Source organism: Dipodomys spectabilis, unplaced genomic scaffold, assembly GCF_019054845.1.
Source record: "Dipodomys spectabilis isolate Male_0828 unplaced genomic scaffold, ASM1905484v1 ptg000210l, whole genome shotgun sequence".
Classification (NCBI taxonomy): Eukaryota; Metazoa; Chordata; class Mammalia; order Rodentia; family Heteromyidae; genus Dipodomys; species Dipodomys spectabilis.
In genome coordinates, this window is record NW_024870887.1 from 2,632,382 (window position 1) to 2,650,640 (window position 18,259).

An 18,259-nucleotide genomic window follows, 5' to 3' on the forward strand; every position below is an offset into this window, starting at 1 on the left:
AGTCCAGGCACACTTGGCGGGACAGAGGAGGCTGAGCCCCGCGCGACCCCGCAGATGTCGTCGCTCGGGGGCGGCGTCTCCCCCCCAGCCCGCTGTCACCTGGCGCGCGGCGCGGCGCGGCGGGGGCGGCCGGGGCGGGGCGGGGCCGGGGGCGGGCGCAGCCCGGGGCGGGGGCCGGCGCCCCGCGGGAGGCCGGCCACGTGACGCCCGCCGCCCCAGCTCCGGTCGCCGGGCCGGGAGCGCCGCGGCGGCCCCTGGAGGTGGCGGCGGGCGCGGAGCCCCGGCCGCGCGGGACTGGCCGTCGGGGCTCCATGCCATGGAGAAGCTGGCGGCCGGGCTGGCCGGCCTGCGCTGGAGCATGGGCGCCTTCCCGCTCGACCTCATCGTCAGCCGCTGCCGCCTGCCCACGCTCGCCTGCCTCGGGCCAGGTACTAGGGTGACGGGCGGGGCGGGGGGGGGACTCGGGAACCCCGAGGGCTCCGCAGGCAGGTGGTGGCGGGACCGCGCGCCGACGGGGAGGGCGCCTTCCTCGCCCCGCTAGCGGCTCCCGGCGCGCCTCCCCGGGACCCCCGGGGGCAGAGACTGGCGCTGGGGCCCAGAACCGAGTTTTCCAGCCCCTCTGGAGTCCGGGGAGCGGCCGAGCCACGGCGACCGCCCCGTCGGCGCGCCCCTTTTCCCACTGTCCGTCAGCGCTCCCCCCGCCATCCCGGCCGGCCGCGCCCCTTTGTCTCGGCCTCTCCTCTAGATCCTCCCGCGCCCCTTGGCCTCCGTGGCTCTTCCTCACCCCCCCCCCAGCCTCTTTTGAGGACTCGCCCCCACACCCTTGCTTAGGGTCCTGGGGAGCCGCCGCTGGCCCTCCGGGGCGGGCCGAGCTGCCTTGGGGAGAGGCTCGGCGTCTCCCCCAGGACCCCCGGCCCTCCTCCACTTTGCACCCTACTTCTCCGGGGGCTGGCGGGGCCCCTCTGTCCTGCGGATGGGACGGTGCCTGGAGGCCGGAAAGGGGGCGCCTGGAGGCTGCGTGGGGAGCGCGGGGCCGTTGGGGGGAGGGGGGCTGCCGGGCTGGGGGAGGGGCGGGACGGGGCTGGCAGCCAGGCCGGGGGTTTTGTGTGTGAGAAGAATAGGGGTTTGGCCCGCGTTGGCACACTCGCTTCCCTGAATGCTAATGGGCACTTCCCTGCGGGCCGCCGGCCTCTCCTCCGACCCCAGCGGCCCGGGCTGGGCTGGGGGGGCGTCCACGGCCAGGCCTCAGGCCGTCGGGCAGGAGTGCCTGCAGCCCAGCCCGTGTCCTTCGGGTGGTCACCGCACAGTGACCCCGAGTCTGTCCGTGTGTGGGCCGGAGGACGCCCTGAACCGCCCTGGGCTCTCCGCACCCTCTTGGACATCGCGACTTCTGAGGGTCATTTCTGAGCTCCCCTGTCTGGGCAGGGCCCCCTTTGGGGTTCTTTTGACACCTCTGGCACCTCTGTCTTGTCCTCTGCTGACCACTTTTTTGTCTTCCTGGCTGCATTTAAGGGAGATACCCTTGTTTACAAAGATTATGGACTGACCCACTGAATGAATGAATGAATGAATGATGAACAGATGGACAGTGGTGTCATTTGCCTAGTTGTGTGTCTTTTGTCACCCATAGAGTGTGAGTGTGTGATCACAACTGTGTTCTAAGGATCCTGTGCCCTGTGCATTTGGGCTGGGTCCCCCGTGAGATGTGTGTGTGTGTGTGTGTGTGTATGACAAGCCCCTGTTAAACTAGTAGCATGGCTGTTAGTGCACACATGCACAGCTTTGGACTGTGTTCTGGTGGAAGGGGGAATGGGGCTTAGACAAGTTCTAGATAGAGATTGCAGAGCTGAGGAGACCTTCCTCTGTGGAAGTGAGGTGAGGATGAAGGCTCAGACAACATCACACACACACACACACACACACACACACACACACACACACGAGCTCTCCCTGCAGGAATTGAATCTCTTCCCTCCCTGCCCCCCACCTCTTGCATACATTTTATGAAGCCTCAGCCCCAGGCCGAGCCAACCATTCCCTATTTGGTTGGCTGGCAGAAATGTATAAGTTGTGTGTGAGGGGCTGGGAAGCGGGCATCCCCAACCCCCACCCGGCCCACCAGCTGCAGCCAGGAGACGCCCACAGCCTCCTGGAAGCTGGGCTGCCCCGCCTGCTTCCCTGGAAACGGTTGCTGGGCTTGGAGCCTCCAGCACCTCTGCCCCAGTGCAGCTTTCTCCAGACCAGGCTTCTCCTCCCACCTTCTAACCCAGCACCCCTTGGTCCCCTGGGAGGGCCAAGAAGCAGCTTTGCTGAAATGGGCCTTATGGAGTCTCTGGGGGCTCCTCTCCTGTCCCTTGAGGTTTCTGAATGCAAGGGACTCCCAGAGGCAGTGAGTGGAGAGGAGAAGCCGCCGGTGACAGTGGTCACAGTGACAGTGGGCAGCTCGCTGGGCTGCACTACCCACTCATGGCTCTGGGGGAACTCTCACAGCTTGGACCCACAAAATGTGCTTTCTTCTCTGTCCTTTCTGCCCGAGTAAGGCTCTCCTTGCCTTCTGGCCACTGACTGAGAGGTGGTAATTTGCCTGGTCCTGGCAGGAGGAAAGTGTCCCTCACCCCTCTTCCAACCCCAGCCCACCCCTCACTGTGTCCCCAGACACTTTCTGATCTCCCCAGGGGCCTGGGGCGACCTGGAGGGCAGGGGCTGGCTGGGCGCCTCTCTCGGGAGTCTGCAGCGGGAGCCTGGGCTGGACAGCACACTCCGGTGGATGATGAATGAGGGTCTCGGCTGTGCTGGTTGCTGAGGCCCCTTTGGGAGTCAGAGCGCCGAGATGCTCAAGCCTGACTCATGGCCCCAAAGGCCACAGCTGGCAGCATGCCTGTCCCTTGGGTATTGCTGACCTGGACAGAGATCCCGGGAAGCTGTCCCCAGGCGGGGTCTCGGTAAAGAGGTCACTCAGCCTGTCCTTTGTACTCCATCTAACCTTCCCTCTTCCTTTCCCTCCTCCTCTGCCCCTTTCCCTCTCAGGGGAGTATGCTGAGGGGGTCAGCGAGCGAGACGTGCTGCTCATCCACTCCTGCCGCCAGTGGACAACGGTGACAGCCCATGCGCTGGAGGAGGGCCACTATGTCATCGGGCCCAAGATCGACATTCCCCTGCAGTACCCAGGTGTGCCCAGTCAGGGTCAGCTGGCCCAAAGCCTGGCGGGAGGCCGAGGTGGGCTGCGCGTGAAGGCATGTGGGGAAAGCTGATGATGAGCACCTGTCTTGTCGCTTCCGGGGAGAGTAAGCGAGGACATGGCTAGCAGGGTGCTGATATCCCTATAGTTAGTTAGGGTCCAGGGATTTTCATTCTGTTCTGTGAGGTGAGGCCTTGGGTTGCTGGAGAGGAGGAGGCCCTCGGGTTTGCAGACCTGTGGTTCTCATTTTATTTTTAAACATATTTTAAAGTAATGATTAAGTAAGGTCTTACCACCCGATCAGGTATCATGGCTCATGTCTCTACAATCCTACCTACTCAAGAGGTTGATCTGAGGATTTCAGTTCAAAGTAAGCCTGGGCAGACAGATCCAGGAGTCTTTTTATCACTAGTAGTAACAAACTGGAAGTGGTGGTGTGGCTCAAGTGGTAGAATGCCAACTGTGAGTGGAAAAAGCTATGAGAGAGCGTGAAGTCCTGCGTTCAAGCTCCAGACAGGCACACGTACAAAAATGCCTACCCCTACTTGGAGACCTCTAGAGTGTGTCTTGTGTTGCTTTAATGACTCTTGTTGGAGAGCGTTCCTCTAGATAACATCCGCTGGGATCTTCTCTGCCCATAACTCCAGCACTTGTGTGGCTGAGATGGGGATTGTGAGTTCCAAGCCGCTTGGGGCTACATAGTGAGACCCTGTTTCAATAATAAAAAACTAAAACCAAACCGAAAACTACTTCAGAAACTAAGGCTGTTTTGTGGCTACCTTAGTCAGCTCTGATCTCATTTCGTGTTTTTATGTTAATTCCTTGGCATTAATTGGTTTTAAAAATAAATGTTAGAAGTTCTTTTAGATTTTTTAAGACTATGGGGCTGGGAAGGTGGCTTAGTGGTAGAGAGCTTGCCTTGCATGCATGAGACCCTGGGTTCGATTCCTCAACACCACATAAGCAGAAAAAAAAAAGCTGGAAGTGGCGCTGTGGCTCAAGTGGTAGAGCACTAGCCTTGAGCTGAAGAGCTGAGGGATAGTGCCCAGGCCCAGAGTTCAAACCCCATGACTGGACCTCCCCCCCCCCCAAAAAAAAGACTACACAAATGAACTCCTTCTGTGTTTTATATATGACATTGACTTATAAGATTTTAAAGGGAGGATCTAGTGTTGGAGGAAAGGAAGTCCAGCTTTCATTTCACAGATGATGAGCCGTAGGGTATAAGGAGGGCAAGAAGTTCCTCTCCTGGGTTGCCCTGTGGGTGGAGGAAGGGAAGGGAAGGGGCTGGAACCTGACCATTGGTGGTGCCTGCTGCAGCATGCCAGGAATCCTGGGCTGGACCTGATAGCCCAGTCCCAGAGATACCCCCTGCAAGCCCAGGGACTGAGCCAGTGCATCATCGTCTCATCCTCACCACCAACCTGCAGCTTAGGAGGAAACTGAGCCACCCATGCCTCCACAGTAGCCCAGTTCTGTGGTTTTCACTGCTGTGGGACACTCCTATCCCACTCCCCAGCCAAGGCTGGGAGCCCTGGGAACTAGGAAGGTAAACAGTCCCTTCCTTGGCAGCGCCACGGTCCCCTCTGGCTCAGGGTTCCCCAGTCAGTGGTACAGGGCCAGGCCTTTTTCACAGGCTTAGGCTCTTTGCAGCACATGAGTGGGAGTGGAGGTGTGGGGAAGCTATATGGGTCAGTGCCTCCATCCCTCCCACACTCCCATGAAAGCAGGAAGAAACCACCTGGGCCAGAGGCAGGGGCTCCCTGACCTGGTGTTCTGTCCTGGGCCTGCAGACATTCAGAACTTGATCCGACTAGAAATTTCCCAGCCTGAGACCCTGGCTTTGGCATTGGTTTAGGGGAGAGGCCCCAGGTTTTCTTAGAGTACACACACACACACATACACACACACACACACACACACGCACACACACAGCATACACAAAGCCTGAGCATTCCTTGGTAAATATTTACACACATATTTATACAGTTGGGGATAGACTTCATTTGCAGAAATGTGGCTCTGACTTTTGGGATGGGTGACCATTTCAACTGTGTACCTAAAACTCTGGGAAGGCAAAGCACTAAAGTCCCCTAGGAAACCTTGTATGGGTCCAGAGACTCCCCCCCTCCCCCTTCCTCTCTTTTAGTGCCCTCTATGGGCACTGTGTATAGAGTGGGCTATGGGGCAACAGCTGGCTAGTGGGAGTGGCTACAGCCTGGTCCCCCATGGTCCCTCCCTGGCTTGCATGGGGGTGGGGAAGGGCCTGCCACCAGTTAACAAGGAGGCTCTGAGGGCAGCTCCATGCAGAGCCCTCTCTCCTGATGAATGAATAATGACGCTTGGGGTGCAGTGGCCAGCTGGTTGCGGACCCAAGGCCAGTGGGGGATGGGATGTGGGGGGGGAGTGGGGGCGCTGTGTAGTAACCCTTTTCTGCAGGCTGTGGTCAGCCACTCTGGGAGCCCAGGAGATCTGCTCGCTAAGACAGACCTAGCCCTTGCTGTAGGGAGGGGAGGAGGAACCTGACATCTTCCTCAAGTGCATCTACTTCCCCAATAATGGCCTTGGGCTAATGGAAACCAAAGCCCAGAGATTACATAATTTGTCCAGGGTCATTCAGCGAGTTGGTGCAGAGCTGAGATCCAGCCAGCACTGTCCAACTTCTAAAGCCTGTGTTCCCACAAGTTAAAATTTTTTTCCAGTTGTTTTATTCCCTGGGGCTGGGTACTGTCTGGGCCTTGAGCATGCTGGGCGAGTGCTCTACCCCTGAGGGGTGCTGCAATGCCCAAGATGGTCAGTCTGGAAAGGCGGATCAGGGTGAGGGTGAGGGGAAGGAAGGACACAGTCCCGAGAGCCCTGGGGACTCTGAGGAAGCTGCAGGGCTGAGAAGGCTTCCTGGGGCCAGAGCATTGCTCCCAGGAGGGCTCCCTTCCTTCCTCCCCACACCAGAGACCAGCTCCCAGCTCCGGGAGGCTGAAGGGGCGGTGCTAGCTGCCATGGTTACATCGATCTTCCCTGCCACATCCCTACTTCCCCTGCTCCAGCCCCGACTTGGCTCCACACTGCCCCACTGGGGCAGCGGACATTTTCCCCCGCCTGGCTGCTGGCGTGACATGTGTGTCCGTACGGGTGCAGGTGTGTTCATGGCTGCTCCCTGTCACAGGCAGGTCTAGGACTTAGCAGCCCTCTTCCCTCACCCCAAACCTTTTCCCCCCAAGTGCCCCTCTCCCTCCCTTCTTCCCTCTCTGGCAGCTCTAGGGATTGAACTCAGGGACTTGCGCTTTAGACAAGTACTATCCTACTCCAACCAGGCCTTCAGTCCTTTCGTTTTTGCTGTTTTTCAGATAGTCTCTTCTTATTGCCAAGTCTGGTCTAGCTTGGACTCACTAATTCCTACCTCCACCTCCCTACGGCAAAAGTGTCATTTCTTACAGAAAAAAAATCCCTACATCTTAGCATGACATTCAGAGACTTTCTAAATCTGGACAGCGGTCTGCTCATTTTCCTGCTCTTCCTTCAGCCCCTCACAGTCTTGGGCAGGCCATCTGCTTTGTGTCCAGATCATTGCCATGCCATTTCTTTGAACGTCTTCGAGCAGCACACACATTCTGTAAAGTGTCTTTCCTTCTTAAAGTACTCAGTGATGCACACAGAGTCTACTCGACAGGTTTCTCTTGTCCCGTAGGTCCTCTAGCTCTTTTGCCATGTCTGCCTGAACATGGGTTGCTTTCATTGGTACTCGAGGTCTCACCCACTGTGCCTGGAGCACAGATTGTTTATACAACTAGGGAGTGATTGACAGGTAGTGCATTCATTGAGTGAATGGTTTTGGAGTAACTGAGTGAACTATGATGCAACAAGCTCCAGGAGGACTACAGAAGCTGAATGTTACCTACCGAATCTCCATCTGCTGTTCCCTTGCCTATTCCAGGCTCTTCTACTATACAAAGCCTAGGAAGAGGCCCACTAACCAACGCCAGGGTGTTCCCAGCCTGCTTTGTGCTCTTGTGGGTGGGCACAGTGGGTAGCCAGTGAGGCTAGAGTTTAGATGCAGTGTCAGCTTCATGGATTAGCATCTCCTCAAGCCTGTGTCTACTGAGCACTTGCTGAGTTGGCAAATTGGCTAGCTGCAGGTTAGGACAGCTCCTCTAAGGCAGGTGCCTTTGTGGGCTCAGGCCAGAGGCAAAGTGGCATTAGATGTTGGTCTGCTCAGGGTCTGGGAACACAGCCGGGTGGGAGTAGCTCTCCCTGAGCCTCAAAGGCCTGGGGCTGGGCACTGCGCAGGGCATCTGTGTGGACCAGCAACCCAGGGTGGATGCCCAGAAGGCCAGGGCTAGGTAAGGCATATCCATCCCAGCCCTGTTAAAGGAAGACCTGTAGTGCCAACGAAGGGAGGGATTTGGCTGAGATCACACACACACTGTGCAAAATGCCCCCCCCCCCCATGCACAGGTAGCTCTGGGTGGTTTACAAATTCTTTTCTTATGGTCCAGAGGTTGGGTTGGGACCACACTTGGAGACAGTTCCCTCATGCCATGCAAACACCAGCATCACAGCCACATGTGTGGGGCTGATCTGCAGTTGGGTATGTTGGGGCAGGCAGCTTAACCTCTCTGTACATCCAGAGAATGCACACCCAGAGAATGTCTGCACATAGCTTCTCTGCACACCCAGAGAATGGAATGTCTGGGCTCTAGTTGTTCACCTTCTACCTGAGGCTTGAGCCAGATGACCAACCCATTGTCACCTGTGAGAGGTCACACCTGTCCACCTGGGTTCCGGAGGTACTGGCAAAAGTGGAGGTAGCCAGGGGCTCCTGGGATGCAAAGCAGGCCCCCAGCAGATAAGCCCACCCAACAGCCCATGTTCTCCTGTACAGGGAAGTTCAAGCTCCTGGAGCAGGCCCGGGATGTGCGGGAGCCGGTGAGGTACTTCAGCAGCGTGGAGGAGGTGGCCAGTGTCTTCCCCGACCGCATCTTCGTGATGGAAGCTATCACTTTCAGTGTCAAGGTCAGTCCTGGTGCCAGGCACAGCCTGTCCTCACACTGGTCCCTACTTCAGGGGCAACTCTGAAGATTGCTGTCCTTAAGTCTTTGAGGGCCTTTGGGACAGTTAGTCCAGACCCAAAGAACAAGGGTGTGAGACCCACCGGGTGGAAGGACTTTCTGGAGAAGCGATGTGTGTAGTCACATTCCTGTTTTCCCAGCATGCATGGGGTGGAAGCAGGGCAGGGCGGGGGTGGCTTTGAGCACCCTTGTGTGTTCAGACAGCTCCTGCTATTCACAAAACCTTTTCTTAGGGGCTGGGAAGGTGGCTCAGTGGTGGAGTGCTTGCCTTGCATGCATGAGGTCCTGGGGTTGATTCCTCAGCACCATATAAGCAGAAAAAAAAGCGGAAGTGGCATTGTGGCTCAAGTGGTAGAGCGCTAGCCTTGAGCTGAAGAGCTGAGGGACAGCGCCCAGGCCCAGAGTTCAGGCCCACGACTGGACCCCCCCCAAAAAACAAAACCTTTTCTTATCAGTTTCTCCTCCTCCAATGGGTGGGTCAGTATTATCACCCCAATTGTGAAGATGATGTAATAAAATTTGCTGCTGACTGAATGCTTTCAAAGTACCTCCATATAGTACAGCAGTTGTCGTCACATGAAGTAACCAGCCCCAGAGCAACCTATTTAAAGCTGCAGAGATGAGGGGACTTGGTCTCCCAGATGGCAGGTCGCAGCCAGTGCCCTCAGAGCGCTGCTCATTTGCCCTGGAAGTTGCCCTGGAAGACCCTGCGTGACAGGCATGTGGCTTTCCTTGGGTCCCTGGCTAAGGCTTCGCCTGGTCTCTGGGATCCCCAGGTGGTATCGGGCGAGTTCAGCGAGGACAGCGAGGTGTACAACTTCACGCTGCACGCGGGCGACGAGCTCACGCTCATGGGCCAGGCGGAGATCCTGTGCGCCAAGACCACCAAGGAGCGCTCGCGCTTCACCACGCTGCTGCGCAAGCTGGGCCGCGCCGGGGCGCTGGCCGGGGTGGGCGGCCCGGGGGCGGCGGGCGCCGCAAGCAGCGGCAGCGGCAGGCCTATCAAAGGCAAGATGCCCTGCCTCATCTGCATGAACCATCGCACCAACGAGAGCCTGAGCCTGCCCTTCCAGTGCCAGGGCCGCTTCAGCACGCGCAGCCCGCTGGAGCTGCAGATGCAGGAGGGCGAGCACACGGTGCGCGCCATCATCGAGCGCGTGCGGCTGCCGGTGAACGTGCTGGTGCCCAGCCGACCGCCGCGCAATCCCTACGACCTGCACCCGGTGCGCGAGGGCCACTGCTACAAGCTGGTCAGCATCATCTCCAAGACGGTGGTGCTGGGGCTGGCGCTGCGCCGCGAGGGCCCCGCGCCGCTGCATTTCCTGCTGCTCACCGACACGCCGCGCTTCGCGCTGCCGCAGGGGCTGCTGGCCGGGGACCCGCGCGTCGAGCGCCTGGTACGCGACAGCGCCTCCTACTGTCGCGAGCGCTTCGACCCCGACGAGTACTCCACGGCCGTGCGCGAGGCGCCCGCCGAGCTCGCCGACGACTGCGCCAGCCCGCGCCGCGCGCGCCTCTGCCTGCCCGCGCCGCGCGCCTCCGCGCTCGCCCGCGCGCCCGGCCCGCTCGGGCTAGTGCTGCCCGCGCCCGCCAGCGACAGCGACCAGGAGTACGTGAGCCCAGACTGGGCCGGGGCGCCCGAGCCCCCCGGGCCGCCCGCTGAGATCCCCTACGAGGAGCTGTGGGCGCACCAGGCACCCGAGAGCCTCTCCGAGGGCCGCGGCCGGCTGCCGCCTGGGCCCGATCTCATCTCCTTCGGGGGCGTCGGGCCACCGCGTCGCGACTCTGAAGCGCCACCGCCGCCTGTGCCCCCCAAATCCGAGGCGGTAAGTGGGCACGCCCAGGGGCCCAGCACACGGCTCTATCTGCAGGGGAGCGGCTTAGCTTAGGGGCTCGAAAAGCCGCGGCCCGCAGTAGCAGAAGAGTTAGGGTAGCCGGGAAGAGAAAGGGTGCAAACATGGCAGAGCGTTTGCAGGGATCCTGGGGCCGTGGTATGGGGGAGCTCTGGGGAAAGAGATGCTAAGAGGTCTCCAGCCTTGAGGAACTTGGGGCAAGTCTACAGAGCCCTGCGGAATGTCCAGTGAACCTGGCCTTGAACACGCGGAGTGGCGTTTCCAGCACTCCCTCTCCTGCTTTAGAATCGGGGCCATCCCCACTTGTGAAAGGCCCAGAAAAGTCCTGCACTGAGGAATGCTCTTCCACGGTTGCCTAACGTATTTGTCGGCAGGTTGTTTGCCCTGCCCGCCCGCATAACACCTGCCAACGCCCCAGGAAACCCACTCTTGGGTACTTGACCAATGATGGCAGATTCTTCGCTTGACCTTGTCCTGTCACAGGTGTTTCTCCTTTTCCTTGAGAGGATATCAGCTTTCCAGATGGTTTTTGGTTCACTTAGTTCGTGATCGGTGTCCAGGGGCCGAGGAGATAGTGTGTGTTGTGGGCAGAGCATTGGGTTTGCAGTCGTGGCAGGCAGTGCAGGCTCATGACAGCGTGGGACAGTGGGTCGCAGACACGCCTGGGATGGTGGAGTCATAGCTCTCTACCTGCAGGTGAAGGAGGAGTGCCGCCTGCTCAACGCCCCCCCTGTGCCTCCCCGGGGTGGCAGTGGTGGGGGCAGGCTCTCTGGCAGTCCCCCAGTGCCACCCCGCTTCCCGAAGCTACAGCCCGTCCACTCACCCAGCTCCAGCCTCTCCTACTACTCTTCCGGCCTCCAGGATGGGTGAGTCCCTCCCTGAGACCTGGACTGGCCTCAGATGCACTGGGGAGCTAAGAAGAGGAGGGCTTTCCGCCTGGGTGGGCCCCAGAGAGCCCCAGCCTGCACTAACCCTTCCTGCCTCCCCTGGCTCCCTTCCTTCAGCATGGTGGATGGTGGGGTGGGAGTCTGTCTGCTTCCCTCCTTACTGGGACTTGGCTACCGGAGAGCATGCTCCTCCTCCCTGGTCTGTAGTTAATGTAACATAGTTCATTTCCCTCCTTGTCTTTCCTGACCTGGGCTGGGGTGGGGAAAGAAAGAACAGGGCCATGGGGAGGGCCCCAGGCCTCTGGTCTGGCCAGCGTTGCCTTGGGGGTACTGCTCTGTGAGTGGGAGCCTGTCTTCCCTGGCTTGGCCTTACCCCTTCTGTCTGCACCCACAGGGCGGGCTCCCGCAGTGGCAGTGGCTCCCCCTCACCTGATGCCTACTCCCTCTACTGTTACCCCTGCACCTGGGGAGACTGCAAGGCCGCAGATGCCTCTAGCCGCCCGCCGCCTGCAGGACCTCTGCCCTCCACCACCACGCAGCCCAGCCAGGCCTCCCGTGCCCTCACAGAGCCTCTGAGCCCTCGGGGGGCCTCCTTCTTGGGGGCTGACACTGCAGTCAAGACCTACCATGGCTGCCCACCCCTGTTCAAGCCCTCCCACTCCCAGAAACGCTTTGTTCCCTTTGGCGCTCTCAATCCTTTCTCTGGGTCCACATACCCCTCGGGTCCCCCAGCAGTCCCTTCCGGGCCCACATCCACTTCTGGCGCCCTGGCTGCCTCCAGCCCTGCACATTCCCCGGTTCCCGTCTCGCAGGGCCAGGGCTACTCAGCTGCTCCACCCTCATCCCCATCTTCCTCTGAGTGGCAGGAACCAGCGCTGGAGCCCTTGGATCCCTTTGAGCTGGGACAGGCCAGCTCTGAGCCAGAGCTGCTTTGCTGTCAGGAGCCCAGAGCTGTAGGGGTGCCTGGAGCCCGTCTTTCACCACTTGGTCCCCCTAAGGTCTTTGAGCCCGAAGGTTTGGCCTTGAGGCAAGCTCCTACTCCGCTGTCACCAGCCACTCTGCCGGGGTCTGAGGCAGGAGGGGCGCGAGTCTTTCTCACCCAAGGGCCTCCTGCCAGTCCTCGGGAGGGAGCAGGCTCTGGAGGCAGGGATGGCTCCTGGCAGCCCCCCGCGGACCTGTCCGCACTTTCCCTGGAAGAAGTCTCTCGAAGTCTGCGCTTCATCGGGCTCTCAGAGGATGTGGTGAGCTTCTTTGCCCGGGAGCGGATCGATGGGAGCATCTTTGTGCAGCTCAGTGAGGACATCCTGGCCGATGACTTCCGCCTCACTAAGCTGCAGGTCAAGAAGATCATGCAGTTCATCAAAGGCTGGCGGCCCAAAATCTGAGCCCCTCAGCAACTGCTACCCTACTGGCACAGCTGCACTGCTGGCTTAGGCCCCAGAGCCAACACTCCAGAAGAGAAGCAAGTCCTGTCTGCACAGATACTATGCTGAGGCCTAAGACATGGGGGAATGTTCTTCTCAGGGGTGGGCCCTGCAGAGTTGGCTTGCTGTTGTGAATAGCTGGGGAAGGGCATAGCTGTGCACCTGGCTTGGCGAGATAGAGTGGTGGTGAAGTGTGGATCAAAAGGTAGCCTTTGGGGTGGCAGAATGCCACCCCGTGTCCTGATGCAGTCCTTCAGGGACATGGCATATTTTTCAGCCCTGTAGGTTCAGATTAGACATGGGAAGATGGCCTGTAATGCATGCACAAATTCCTTAAGTGTCCTCTCTTTCTTGCTCTGTAGGCTTTTAGCCTGCAGCTCTCCTGGGGCCAGGGGTGCAGTTTCTGTGTTGGTGAAGTACCTTTCCACCTGTTCCCCCATGATTAGCTGCCTGGCCCTAAGCATTGGAATTGACCGTAAGCGTGTGCGCGCACGCGCGTGTGCGTGTGTATGTGCGCGTGGGCACGCCTCTAGGCTCTGGATTGAAGGTAGTCAGAGGAGGCTCAGCTCTGCTGTAGACCTACATTATTAGGGAGGCAGGTGCTCTCTATTTTCTGCTCCAGCCTCACCTGGCCTATCCAGTGAGGTACAGACTGGGGAAGACCAGGGAGCTTGAAGTCAGCTGCTCCTTCATTTGGGAGCAAGCAGTGGTGGATCATCCACCACTCCGCCAGTCGCCTGCTGTAAGCATTTGGTACTTGCTGATGGACATGGGGTGGACTTTTTGGTTTCTGTCACTGGAACAAGAGGATGGTACAGCTAAGGGAGGGGGGTGGCTTGGGAAAACCTGCCCTTCCTCCTTGGTGCAGTTGTGCATTTGTTCACACACTTCAGTCTGAAGCATGGTGACCGTGTGAGACAGAATCCCATCATGTCTCAGGCCCACCAGCTTCAGAGCCCATAGGGCTCAGCCTTTCGTTGGCCTTACTTGGTCTACTTAGCTATTTATTTCACTAAGGCATGTTGGTGCCTGGGCCCGTCAGACTGTCTTAGCTCTGAGGGAAGGAGTATAGTAGAACAGACACTGATGCTGTGACATTTGGTTTTCTCCTCCAAGGACTAGGGAAATAAATGCTAGACCACTGAAGAATAGCGAGTGAACGTCCAGGTGTCAGTTGCATTCTTTTGGAGGGCCATGAGGACCACAGTGCGTATGCTCCAGGCAGGAGAGGACTCAGGAATGGTGTGTGCTCATGGCCCATGCATGTGTCCCAGCTGGCAGCCCCTCGCTAGCCCCTCCCCTCCAACAACCCTTTACCTCCCACTAACATGACAAGTCACACCCACCTGGAAGTCAAACCTCAATGCCACCAGCTTGCACCCTGCATTGAAGATTGCCTGCCTTGAGGTGCTCCAGGCCCCACACAAGGTCAGGGCCTTGGTGTCTTTCTCAGTCATCTGAAAATTCCAATTCAGAGATGACCTGGTTTTAAGATCTGGCTCCCCCTGGCCAGTCCCAATATCAAGCTGGGACCAGGGAAATACCTGAAGCACCCACAGGAGAGCAGAGGCCCAGGCACCAGGAACGGCTGAGGTTACCATGTGGTGTGATGGCACTTATACTAGGATTGCACATACACTTGTGACTGAACCCACTTAGGAGTCCAGCAGTTTTGCTGGACTAGGCACTGCTTCTGGCCGGACACAGTGTGAGCTCTGCGCATGGGCAGAGCTGCTCCTCCCACCTCTCCACCCTCTTGTAGACATCTCCCACACTCTGGGGCAACCAAGAGGTGCAGGACTTTGGAGTTTCAGAGAAATGTTACCTCTTCTGTCTAACCTCAACATTCTCACAAGCACACTGAGAAGCTGACATGCGCAGGCATTTCATGTGGCCACGAAGAGAACTGGGTACTGGGGTATAGTGAGGGCCATCCTTGGGGAGAAGCATTTTGGCTGACTTGCCACCTGCCCAGCACATGCACGTGCAGCCCTGACACGGGCACAGCAGCTCCCTTTCTGGCATCCCAATCACTCTCTTTAGTGTCTAGAACTTTCCTAACACTTTCCCACCCCAAAGGCATAGTGCTTTATTCTTGAAGGAGGAGCTTAAATGAGAAGGGAGAAGCAGGCAGGCTGATAGTGTGGTTTTTATTATTATCCTGTTTGGCTGGGTGCAGAAATGCCCTTGCCATCTCTGCCACCGCTGGCCTCCTGGGAGAAAGAGGAAGCAAAGACAGTTCTAGTGGGCTTAGCTGCTGCCTTGGGCCTTGAGGTTTATAAAAGGAGCACAGGGGGTTCCGTCTTCCAATATGCAATGGACACTAATTCAGTCACGCTTCCCCAAGAGGGAGAGGTGGCCTGAGCAGAAGGCACTTAGTCAAGGAGCAAGCCCAGGCTGGAGCTGGTCTTCCTCTGTTTCCTGATACTTGCAGACAGCACCGTGGGAAAAGCAGCACTGCAGCAGTTAGTGCGTGGATGGGGCACGTGTGTGGGAGGGGGGCCGTCACTGGTAGAACTTGCTAGAGCTGCTAGCATGGTCAAGGAGCAGCTGGCATGGGGTGAACTGCTTGCCGTAGACAGCTTCATACTTCCGGAGCCGGTCCACCACCTTCTGAGCACCATGCAGATCCACAAAGCGGAAGGGCCCTGCACAGAGACACAGGACATGGCTGAGGGAGACAACAACAGGAGCGCCAACATAAAGAGAGGCAACTTCACCTGCAGACCAACCTCCGAGACAAGGCGGGAAGCCCAGCCCAAAGACGGCTCCAATGTCACCCTCTGCAGGCGTGGCCAAAATCCCTTCCTGCAGGCACAAGACTGCCTCATTCACAAATCGTGTCACCACTCGGTACTGGATATCTTCATCAGAGGAGCTGCCAACAGGACAGGAAGGGGAATTTAGAGGGAGAAGAGAAGAGGCATGCAGGGACGAGGGTGCAGAAGGGTGAAGGCAGTAGGCGATGGGGAGGCCTGCAGCCAGTCTAGACCAAAGCTGTAGAGAAGATGCAGCCGGGAGGCCCCCTTGGATAAAGGGATATTACTCCCCCTAAGGGACATGAAAGTGGGCACCCACAAAAGGACCTGACACTGAGAAGATTGCCAGTATTTCTTAACAATGGTCAAGAGCTCACGATGACAATAAAGAGCTGGGAGGTGAAGGGCTGGGAAGCGGTCCTCCTAGCCATTCTCGGGGGGTTCACAAGCAGGCCTGCACCGGGCACCACCCACTCACCGTGATGCCGGCAAGACTGAGGGCTCACACTAAGGCTTTAGACCCACACAACCCTGTACCCGCTTCTGGAAGAGGGTTGGAGGAGTTTGAGCTGTTCACATTGACTTACACTTCAGGCTTAGCAGGCAACTTCAGACTTGCGAAAATACTGTCCATGTCAGAATTCAAACTCTTGTTCTTCGAGCCCTCCTGATAGATGTAAAAGCCCTTCCCAGACTTGCGACCTAGGGGAAACAACAAGAGTAGGCATTATTCCTTGTTCTCAGCCCTGGCTGAGGACTCCTGTCTGCTGGCCGCTCCGAGGCCCTGGTCTGTGCTGTCCTCCTGAGCTCATCACAGAGCTCGCAGAGGAGGAGGAAGCTTATGTCTCAGGGAGAAAGTCATGCCGTGGTGGATTTAGTGTCAGGAAAGACAACACCAGGCTGTAAGAGGAGAGGTCCAGGCTTGACAGTAGTTTTGCTGTGAGAAGAAGCTAACTCTGCTTTCCTTTTCCACCACAAGTGCCCAGACATTATAATAAAGCCAGGATGCAGAACTGGCTCTTGAAGCTTCAGGTGCCTGTCCATCTGACATCATTTGAGCCTCGTGGTTGCAGATCCCAGAAGCCTCTGGCCATAATCTATAGGCCTCGCTTAAGAGGAGGTTCTTGATTCAAATGTGAAAACCTTGGCTCTCGAATGCTGGGATCACAGGCATGTGCCACTCTGTCTGGCTGAAATCCTTCTTGAACCTCCCTATGACTAGGGCTGTGGATTCAGGAACCCTTCCTTCATGGATCTTCCCTAATACTAGCCTCAGGAAGTGGCTCAGTGCTGTAATGAATACTGAATGCTGCTGGGTCCTGTTTCCTGGGGGCTACTTACCCAGGAAGCCTTTGACCACCATCTGTTTCAGCAGTTCTACGTTTCCACCTCCAAACCGCTCCCCAAATGCTTTTCCTAAGTCTTCAGCCACGTGTTGTGCCACATCCACACCTACTTCATCGGCTAGCGTGGCAGCACCCACGGGAAAGCCGAAGCCGGTGGTCAGGGAATCCAGCTTCTTAGGGTCAACTCCTTCCTGAACAGGAAGTGAAGCAGAGGCCTCAGGGGAAGGCCATATCAGATCTCCCCCACAGACGGGTCCTCATACCAGACTCCAGACATTGCCTGTACCAGATTTAGCCCCAGGCTAGGCCCACGACCTGCCCTGTTTCAGGGAGGCAAAAATGGGAAGTTCAAAACGTCTCCACAAGACTTCAGGTTTCAAGATGAACAAATTATTTCCTCCTTGTTTGCAACTCTGAATCTCAACAGTGAGGAGATGCTGGGGCTGGCAGGACACTGGGACTGCCAAGGTGCAGAGCTCAGGGCATCAGGACCCCAGGGAAGAGCACCCCCTTCCTTTCCCACCAGGAATGACCTGGATGGCTGGTCACAGGAGGGCCCTGTGTCTGGTTAGGTAGAAGCAGATGCAGCACCAGTCACATAGGTGGGCTCTGTTCTAGAAGGTCCCAAGCAAGAGGGGCCGCAGAGAAGGCAGGTAAAGCATATCAGGAGGTCGGGAGGGGTGAGGAGGTAAGGGGGCAGATCAGTATTCTGCCTACTGAGGGAGGCCTCAGCCCCCTGACTTTCATTCCTAGCAGGAGGGGCGCTCAGGGCCTTCTTGGGAGGGAGAGAACACAGCTCCTCGTCCTGACACCTTCAGTGTGGAGAACCGGGTAAAGGACTCACCTGGAGGATTCGTATAACTTCAGACATCATGGGTGCGAGACACCTGGTGGTGTAGAAGCCAGGTCCATCCTGCCAAGGAAGAGAAGGTGAGCGCACTGCCCGCTTTGGTTGGATGCCCCCATGCCTGAAACCTTTCCTAGATGTCACGTATCTGCAATCAGAAGAAGCCACCCCAGGCTACCCGCCCAGCAGGTAGTCTCACAGTCCTGCCCCAGGGCTGGAATGGCTAGGAGAACGCTGTTCCATCCCAGACACTCCTTGCAACTACCCCGATGCAGTGGTCAACACTGTCCCCACTGGAGACAACTGCTGGACACTCCCAGAAGCCACTCTACTTACCTCAGAATAGTAAAGAAACCAGCCTCCAAGTCCAAGGAGTCTTCAGAACTTCTCAAAATCTGTTGCTGTTGTGGCTCCTTACCTTAACCACAATGATGACTTTCCCCTGCCTGAGGCCAACGGCCACGGCGGAAGCAGTCGTGTCCTTGGAAGTTTTGTCTGTTGTGATGATTTCCAGCAGCTGCATCTTGTCCACAGGAGAGAAGTAGTGCATGCCAATCACCTGGCAAGGAGAGCCCAATGCCAACAGTGACAAATGCTGACCAGGGAGCCTAGTACCTTCCTCTTTATGCCAGGAAAACAACGGCGAGAAAGCAGCTGGGATGCAGGGGCAGCTGGTACCGACTAATGGCCTGGTGCCCTGATCTCCAAGTTTAGTACGTTCAGGGTGAGCTCACTGGAATCCATCTTTTCTACTTGCTTCTAAGGGACATCTGATCCTACCAGTAATCAGTACCAAAGTCATGTCTAATGGGCAAAGTAGATTTATTGGAGAAGAATGAAGGTTCCACTCACAGCCATGCTGCTGATGGTTTAGGTTGAGAGATGGGAGAAGGGACTAG

General features: G+C 57.5%; 2 protein-coding genes across 3 annotated transcripts in view; one reads left to right on the forward strand and one right to left on the reverse strand.

The window, feature by feature from the left end:
- Nucleotides 1-285: 285 nt before the first annotated feature.
- On the forward strand, nucleotides 286-13,559 carry Garem2 (GRB2 associated regulator of MAPK1 subtype 2). The gene is made up of 6 exons (XM_042696642.1): nucleotides 286-428; nucleotides 3,028-3,168; nucleotides 8,058-8,188; nucleotides 9,021-10,070; nucleotides 10,794-10,963; nucleotides 11,379-13,559. Exons 1-6 carry the CDS (start codon nucleotides 317-319, stop codon nucleotides 12,367-12,369), a joined length of 2,595 nt encoding a protein of 864 aa, XP_042552576.1. The 5' UTR covers nucleotides 286-316; the 3' UTR covers nucleotides 12,370-13,559.
- Nucleotides 13,560-14,539: 980 nt separating this feature from the next.
- Nucleotides 14,540-18,259, reverse strand: part of Hadha (hydroxyacyl-CoA dehydrogenase trifunctional multienzyme complex subunit alpha) — a 39,582-nt gene continuing 35,862 nt past the window's right edge. For both annotated transcript variants that reach the window (XM_042696644.1, XM_042696643.1), the window contains exons 15-20: nucleotides 17,779-17,919; nucleotides 17,358-17,426; nucleotides 16,509-16,704; nucleotides 15,755-15,869; nucleotides 15,141-15,286; nucleotides 14,540-15,056 (exon numbers count right to left, since the gene is read on the reverse strand). In XM_042696644.1, coding sequence (XP_042552578.1) covers nucleotides 14,914-15,056; nucleotides 15,141-15,286; nucleotides 15,755-15,869; nucleotides 16,509-16,704; nucleotides 17,358-17,426; nucleotides 17,779-17,919 — 810 coding nt within the window. In that variant the 3' untranslated portion in view covers nucleotides 14,540-14,913. The remainder of the gene's footprint in view (nucleotides 15,057-15,140; nucleotides 15,287-15,754; nucleotides 15,870-16,508; nucleotides 16,705-17,357; nucleotides 17,427-17,778; nucleotides 17,920-18,259) is intronic.

Excerpts from the sequence above, each read along its gene's own strand:
- Garem2 (XM_042696642.1), top strand. The coding sequence starts at position 317 with ATGGAGAAGCTGGCGGCCGGGCTGGCCGGCCTGCGCTGGAGCATGGGC. Across the intron at positions 3,169-8,057 it reads CATTCCCCTGCAGTACCCAG|GGAAGTTCAAGCTCCTGGAG; the intron begins GTGTGCCCAGTC and ends TCTCCTGTACAG. Across the intron at positions 8,189-9,020 it reads CTATCACTTTCAGTGTCAAG|GTGGTATCGGGCGAGTTCAG; the intron begins GTCAGTCCTGGT and ends TGGGATCCCCAG.